The following is an 8,333-nucleotide window of genomic DNA, read 5'->3' as shown; positions in this document are numbered from 1 at the left end:
TCAATGAAGGTGAGAAGTATCCCCATATGGATTCCTTTCCCTCAAAATGCAAGCAAAGAGAAATAAATTCTGAAGGATGCCTATTACTTACTGTAAGTGTTAAGGGAGAATTTTCATGAATCTTCATAGTAAAGCAGGTGGCAAATATATGTTCATTTCTTTTAAATTATGTTTCACTTATAAATTCCACAAAAGCATTACTGATATATGAGTTAGTAAAATTCTAACCTACTTACCGTCAGAAGACATTAACTCATCAATGATATCTCCACTAATAGATCCTGCTGGAAACAGTAATAAAGTTTTGTTACATTTCTGTTAACAGTAAAAGATACTTATATTTAAACACAAGTAGTCACAGCAGCAGCTTGACTGATGTGCACATTTATATAAAGTACTAGTACTTTGTGGACAGGTTGTTTTCGTGAGCACCTACTCTATGCCCGGCACTTTTAAACTTCCAAACTCAAGACGAAGACCAAAAGGCTCATTATCTGCCAGGCATGGTGGCTCATGCTTATAATTCTAGCACTTTGGGACGCTGAGTGAGGCAGATGGATTGCTTGAGCTCAGGAGTTCAGACCAGCCTGGGCAACATAGTGAAACCCGTCTTTACAAAAAATACAAAAAAAATTAGCCAGACATTGGTGGCACGTACCTATGGTCCCAACTACTTGGGAGACTGTGGTGGGAAGGATCACTTGAGCCCAGGAGGTTGAGGCTGCAGTGAGCTGAGATCACGCCACTGCATTCCAGCCTGGCTGACAAAGTGAGACCCTGTCAAAAAAAAACAAAAAACAACAACAACAAAAAATCACCTCAGCATCATTCTACCAAAACTGACTCAGTTTTGGTCAGTAGTTTCATAATTCTCCCAGTTATTGAACCTTAAAACTTCAACATCACTTTCCATTCCTCCTGTTAACTTTATCTCCAGATCTCACACATCAAATGTTATTTTGCCTACAGTGTTTCTCAGATCTGTTCATTATTTCTCTTCCCGATCTCACTGTAATCACTGTTTTAGCCTTTTTATTTATTTATTTATTTTGAGACAGGATCTCTGTCTGTCACTCAGGCTGGTGCACATTATGTGCTGTCGTGGCTCACTGCGGCCTTGATCTCCCAGGCTTGCAATCCTCCCACTTTGGCCTCCCTCCCCTGTAGCTGGGACCACAGGCACACGTCACAATGCCTAGCTAATTTTTAATTTTTTTTTTTTTTAGAGATAGGGTCTCACTGTATTGCCCAGGTTGGTCTCAAATTCCTGGGCTCAAGCAGTGTACCTGCCTCGGCCTCCCAAAGTGTTGGGATTACAGGCATGAGCCTCACCACACTTGGCCCTTGTTTTAGCCCTAATGTTCTCTCAATTGCATAACTGCAAACGTCTAGTTTCCATCGCCTCTGAATTCTGCTTCCCAGGGCCAAAAGCATCTTTCCTAATCATATTACTCCTGTGTGCACCATTATAGCTAATTATGCTATTTCCTTGGTCACAGATCTTCACTGGTTTATTGGATAAATGTCCTAACTACTCTGAAATTCAAGGCCCGCTCTAATGTGGCCCAAAATTACTTTCCTTAGTTAGGATTTCCAAATATGAAACCATAAAAACAGAATACTCACTTTTTAAAAACACTTTGTTGAAGCCAATGTGTTAATTGTGTCTAAGCTTACCCATGTAAAACCCACGTAAAGCTTGCCTGCTTTATATTCTAATTAGATTGTAAGCTTTTTAAGGACTACATTTTCTTTCTTTCTTTTTTTTTTTTTAAGACGTAGTCTTACTCTGTCGCCCAGACTGGAGTACAGTGCCGCGATCTCAGCTTACTGCAACCTCCAACTCCTGGGTTCAAGCAATTCTCCTGCCTCAGCTTTCCAAGTAGCTGGGACTACAGGTGTGCGCCGCCACGCCCAGCTAATTTTTGTATTTTTTAGTAGAGACAGGGCTTCACTATATGTTGGCCAGGCTGGTCTTGAACCCCTGACCTCAGGTAATCTGCCTGTGTTGGCTTCCCTAAGTGCTGGGATTACAGGTGTGAGCCACTGCGCCCAGCCAGGACTACATTTTCTATTGTGCATCCTAATGGCCTATAGTATAGACATATTTATAGGGGAAGGAAAAGAATAGATGTGGGCAAAAAGAAGCTAAAAAACATTCCATGTCCAGTTAGATCTTGTTAGCGTCACTTTTAACCTGTGAACTCCCATTTTAGCAATGAGACACATCTTAGAGGTAAAATAAACAATTTGGATTATATACAATATAGTTTTAAATTATCTGCAATATGATATCTATATTGGCACCATTCATTCATTCTGTAGTCAGTGAGAGATTGCCTACCATGGTCCCTTTATTTGGAATTAGTAAGATACTGCCAAATTAAGAGTTGTGCTCTCTACTCCTGATAACCAGTGTGAAATGTTTTAGCTTTTTAAAATTTCATAAATGAAACAACTGAGGAAAGTAAGATTTCCTACATAATTGGAGTTGAGACCATTTATCACTTCTATAAAACTAAGCTTCCCAAATAAAAAGTATAACAAAGAATATGGAGAAACAAGAGGCATAAGTCACTATGGTCTATACTTAAAGATAGTTGGAACATATTTCACTAATTTATCCTAGACTTACTAAGAGAGATAAAAGAACCTTACCAAGTAAACTCCAGGTAAAAGCTGACATCTATATATGCCACAAATGGAAAATTCCCCACCTGACCTTGTGATAGGTTGCAGTCAAGCCACAGTCAATACTTTGTTTCATGCAAAAATTAAAACTATGGTATAAAATTATCTTCAGGCTATGTGAATAAGCTGTGTATGAAACAAATGAATATTGTGTTTAGACTTGGGTCCTATCCCCAAGATATTATGTATATGCAAATATTCCAAAAGGTCGAAAGTGCTTGGGACATTTCTGGTCACAAGCACTTTGGATAAGAGATAGCCAAACTGTTTTTATATTTCTCCCTCTCTAATTTACAAAAGAAAGGCTCTGAACCCACCTGAAGATATATCTGTAGCTGATGTCTGCTGCAGAGCCTGGCTTCTTTCAGAGACATGTTGCTCAGGCAGATTTTGAGTTGCCATGCTGGATTTCTGTGGAGTCACTGGAGTCAAGGACTGGGAGGAAGGCTGTGTGAGGTCATCAGGTGGGGGAACAGGAAAAACCACGGGCTTAGATGAACTCGACTCTTTATTTATAAGCAGCACATGGATAGGTCCTGAATGACTCTTTAGATTGATCTGGTATTTCTTTTGTCCATTCTGACCCTTTGAAGTTATTGGGTATAAACAAATATACAATTATTAATATTTCTAGCTAACTTAAGACAGTAAAATAAGACAGGCAAAGCTACTAGGGACTTACTAAATTCACATAACACAATAAAGTCATTAAGTCAAAACACAAAAGTAGAGACATAGAGTAGAATGTAATTTTGAGGGCTCTAAACCACTAGTCATCAAAAACTCTCTGGTGTAGATTCTGGCAACTGTCCGATGTTACCGTGTGTGACTATATAATAGGTCAGGGCCCAGCAATGCTCCAGGTATTCCCCATATACAGGAGCTTTATCCCCTGGGGTTGGCCACCACAGATCTGGTCAGTTCAACATGCTTCACAAATCAAATTCTTTTTTTTCCCATCTGCAAGCACAAAGACAACTAATTTCTCCTACTGAGAAATAAATATAACATTCTTCCAGCTGAAAAAAAGTAATCTGTATCCTGAGGCTTCAGACTCCAGTAATACAAATGCCTAAATGTAAACTTTTTGAATAAGGGTGTGGGGGAAGGAGGTAGATAATACAGTAATCTTTTTCTACTCCCTTTTTTGGTTATTGCTTTCAAATTAGTTTGTTTTTAAAAATCTTAATCTGAAAATGAAAATCATGAAACTCATTTATAGTCAATAAATATCTTTGATTTAATAAGCCAGACAATGTTTTGTAAAAGACCTAATTTAAAGGAATTGATTGTTGATATGTACATTGAACTTTTTCCTCAGTGGCAATTTTTATATCAGTTGTAGATGTGTTGTTGTTGTTGTTGTTTTGAGACAGAGGTTCACTCTTGTTGCCCAGGCTGGAGTGCAATGGCGCGATTTTGGCTCACTGCAACCGCTGCCTCCCGGTTTGAAACAATTCTCCTGCCTCAGCCTCCCAAGTAGCTGGGTTTACAGGTGTGCACCACCATGCCCGGCTAATTTTGTATTTTTAGTAGAAGATGGGGTTTCACCATGTTGGTCAGGCTGGTCTTAAACTCCTGACCTCAAGTGATCCACCTGCCCTGGCCTCCCAAAGTGCTGAGATTACAGGCATGAGCCACTGCACCTGGCCCAATGTGGTCATTTTAACTGATTTTTATAGATTATTGGCCATATCATTAGTCGTTTCTTGACATCTTCTATCTTAAAAAATTCAAATTTAAAATAATTTAATCAAAATGTTAAATCATTTTAAATCATTTGGTTACTTGGGGATAGATATCTTAGGGATAGGACCCAAGTCTAAACACAATATTCATTTGTTTCATACACACCTTATTCACATAGCCTGAAGATAATTTTATACAATAGTTTTAATTTTTGTGTGAAACAAAAATCACTTGATAAAACATTCTGATTACTTTTTAAAAATTGACTTTATTTGAGCTAAATGATATCAACAAATGACTAAGGATATAGCCAATAATCTTTAAAATCATTTATGATTCATTTAGTTCTATAATTTTACCAAGGAATTAAAGACATACAAATTGAGCCAGCAATACTTTTAGATAAAAACTTGACTAACTCACAGTGTTTACACAATTAGCTCACATTCAGCTAAAGAAAATATCCTTCTTGAGACAGTAGATTCATTTTTCCCACTTATGTAAATATAAGTTATCCTACATACCATTTCTGGAATGGGTACCTCCAGTTGTGTACCAGAAGGTGCCTGAATGGCCAAAGGTGTATCACCTGGTCAAAAATAAATATAAAGTTACATAAAATACTGTTGATCATGGAATATAGTGGCAAGAATGTGGGCTCTGGAATCAGAATGTTTGGTTCAGTCCCAAACTAGGTGACCTTGAGCTTTGGTTTTCAATTCTATAAAATGGGGGACACACAACCTACTGCATAGATTTATTTTGAGGATTAAATAAGGTAATACATATATTAGTATTATACATGGGTTAGCTGTATGATTCTCATTAACAAATTCAGCTCAACTTGATTTTGCTTTCACTAAGACTCCTGTAAAGTCTGAGATTCTTAAAACCATTTAGCCTCAAATAACACTGTTCATTGGACTAAGGATAGGGGAGATTAGGTATGAGACAGTGAAATGTTGAGCTTAAATGATTTTATTATTTTTGAAGCCAAATTCTACAACAAATCTCTGTTGAGTTGCAGATTAACAGAAGTCTCAGCAAACTTCCTTAAAAAACTCAGGAAATACAGTGGTAAAATAGAACAATAGGTCCATACGTATTTCCAACATAGTCTTACATAGAAAGTCAGATTCCACTGATGAGGTACTTGGCAGAATCTTTTTAAATAGGTGGATAATACACATAAATTTAAATATGCACAATTTCATTTTACTTGTGTTGTAATTTTGGGAACACACGTCCCCCCATTTTAGTTATATTGATAACTATAATTATTAACATGATATTGTTATCTTAAGGAGAAAACACAGGGGCAGCAAATTGCATAGGAATAGGTTTCCTGGTTATAAGATGGATTCACCTAATTCTTTCCTCATGGTTTCTTTGAGTTTCATTTGAGACCAGCATATACTTGCTGCATATAGTTTCATAAACAGTGCTGATGAGAACCATGTTCTAGTTCAAGTTTGGTCACTAACTCTGTGACTGTGTGACAATGAAAGTTGCTTAATCCCGCCCTGATTTAGCTTTTGCCCTCTGTCCCTGTCCCCTTCCCCTTCCACACACAGTTGATGCCTACCAGTGGAGCTAATGAACTGAATGCCGTGAAAAGCAGCTATTCTCATGAAAACAGAAACAAAAGAAGTCTATCAATACATGGCATGGTGGAGTGAGACACAGTGTCCACAACTTCTGAAAATGACAGGATAAGGGCACAGGGAATTCTAAATCACTTTCCACTAAATAGGTTGATGAGAGGAAGAATGCAAGGAAAAGTCTAATGGTACTTACCATTAAAGCAATTACAGATGTCTTCATGAGTTACATAGGAAAATGTGCTGTCATAGGAGTTAAGGAACAACATTTATATCAAGCCGTAGGCATTTAAATTAAGGTAATACATCTGAAGGTCAAAATAACTAAATGACCATATGCACAGAGGGACTGCCACCCATGGACAGATAAAAAAAGAAGTCTACTCTAGAAAGGTAAAGACAATTAAAGGAGTTCCCATCCTTTGCTCTTAGAAGAAGCCATTCTGATTTTTGTGACATTTGAGGACCCTTAGGAGAGAGATGGAAAGCAGTGCACATTCTTCATGGAGGCAAAGGTTTCTGGGGGAAGGGAATGGATGGGGAAAAGGAGGCCAACAGCAACCATATCAGCTTCCACATCAGGAATATTCTGTGATTGTTGTTTTTTGTTCTTGTATTAAGTGGTCAGGTATGGCCACAAGAGGACACAGAGGAAAAGAAAGGCTCAGAAAAACAAAGTATTATACTCATAGGTCCTAGTGACGGGAGGCAGGGCAGGCTACTCAGGGCCACATGGTTAAGACAACAAGGTGGTCAGGAGGCAGAAGACAGGAGCAAGGGGAAAGCATTAGCCCATAGCTTTTACTGGGGTTTCCTTGGGAAAAGAAATGCAGGGTGGCCGGGCATGGTGGCTCAAGCCACCCAGCACTTTGGGAGGCTGAGGCAGGTGGATCACTTGAGGTCAGGAGTTCAAGACCAGCCTGACCATATGCACAGATGGGCTGCCACACATGGACAGATAAAAAAAAGAAGTCTAGTCTAGAAATGGTGAAACCCGTCTCTACTAAAATACAAAACTTAGAAGGGCATGGAGGTGAGCGCCTGTAATCACAGCTACTCTGGAGGCTGAGGCAGAAGAATTGCTTAAACCCAGGGAGTAAAGGTTGCAGTGAGCCAAGATTGTGTCACTGCAATCCAGCCTGGGCAACAGAGTGACTCCATCTGAGGAAAAAAAAAAAAAAAAAAAAAAATGCAGGGTAGGGAGAACACTATGATTAGCTAGTTTGGATAATTTTGTTTTGTTTTGTTTTGAGACGGAGTTTGCTCTGTCGCCCAAGCTGAAGTGCAGTAGTGTGATCTTGGCTCACTGGAGCTTCTGCCTCCTGGGTTCAAGCAATTCTCCTATGCTCCCTAGTAGATGGGATTACAGATGCATGTTGCCATGCCCAGCTAGTTTTTGTACTTTTAGTAGGGACAGGGTTTCACCCTGTTGGCCAGGCTGGTCTCAAACTCCTGACCTCAGGTGATCCGCCAACCTTGGCTTCCCAAAGTGCCGGGATTACAGGTGTGAGCCACTGCATTTTGCCTAGTTTGGATAATTTTGGTGGGCTCTAAGCTATGCAGGTAGTCCCCTAGTTGTCTGGTACCTGGCCCTGGGATGATTAAGGCAGAGGAATATTGCCACCTGGGGTGTATGGACTGGAGAGAGGAGGTCTGGACCTGGACTGGTTAGTTTATATATCAAAGGGATGCTCCTGGTTGAGCCCATGCTGTTTCTTTCTTTTTTTTTTTAATTTTATTATTATTATACTTTAAGTTTTAGGGTACACGTGCACAATGTGCAGGTTTGTTACATATGTATACATGTGCCATGTTGGTGTGCTGCACCCATTAACTCATCATTTAGCATTAGGTATATCTCCTAATGCTATCCCTCCCCCTCCCCCCATCCCACAACAGTGCCCAGTGTGTGATGTTCCCCTTCCTGTGTCCATGTGTTCTCATTGTTCAATTCCCACCTATGAGTGAGAACATGTGGTGTTTGGTTTTTTGTCCTTGTGATAGTTTGCTGAGAATGATGGTTTCCAGCTTCATCCATGTCCCTACAAAGGACATGAGCCCATGCTGTTTCTAAGAAGTGACTAGTCCCAGGATGGGCAGTCTCTCCTCAGCCAGAAAGGTTTATGGAGATGTCAAAATACCATAAGATACAGAAAACTTTATATATATCACACATAACCATGGTTGGGGCAATGGGAATGGCCAGCATCTTGTAAAGCAGGGCAGCGAAGTCCAAGATAAAATAGATAAATGGCTTTTGAATTTCAGAGCTCCACAGAACACAGCTTGAAAACTCCCATTGTTCTCAAACTGTTAAGGGGCTCTGATCCATAGAAAGGAAATAACAAATGA

The 8,333-nt window shown here is 39.5% G+C and overlaps 1 protein-coding gene across 1 annotated transcript; it reads right to left on the bottom strand.

Moving 5' to 3' along the window:
* Positions 1–228: 228 nt before the first annotated feature.
* On the bottom strand, positions 229–6,548 carry LOC129060847 (transcription factor E2F5-like). Its single transcript, XM_054561117.2, has 4 exons — positions 6,178–6,548; positions 4,905–4,969; positions 3,009–3,276; positions 229–284 (listed from the first exon to the last, which is right to left on the bottom strand). The coding sequence occupies exons 1-4, from the start codon at positions 6,248–6,250 to the stop codon at positions 229–231; spliced, it is 462 nt and encodes a 153-aa protein (XP_054417092.1). The 5' UTR covers positions 6,251–6,548.
* Between the last annotated feature and the right edge of the window lie 1,785 nt (positions 6,549–8,333).

Source organism: Pongo abelii, chromosome 7, assembly GCF_028885655.2.
Source record: "Pongo abelii isolate AG06213 chromosome 7, NHGRI_mPonAbe1-v2.0_pri, whole genome shotgun sequence".
NCBI lineage: Eukaryota > Metazoa > Chordata > Mammalia > Primates > Hominidae > Pongo > Pongo abelii.
Note: the sequence above shows the minus strand (reverse complement) of the source record. Positions and strands in the feature narration are given on the sequence as shown.

What these genes read in the sequence shown, in the direction of transcription:
- LOC129060847 (XM_054561117.2), bottom strand. Translation starts at nt 6,250, where the DNA reads ATGTTGTTCCTTAACTCCTATGACAGCACATTTTCCTATGTAACTCAT. An exon ending in CATCTGTAATTGCTTTAATG is followed by an intron (nt 4,970 to 6,177) that starts GTAAGTACCATT and finishes ATTTTTGACCAG; the next exon opens with GTGATACACCTTTGGCCATT. An exon ending in AGGTACCCATTCCAGAAATG is followed by an intron (nt 3,277 to 4,904) that starts GTATGTAGGATA and finishes ATAACTTCAAAG; the next exon opens with GGTCAGAATGGACAAAAGAA.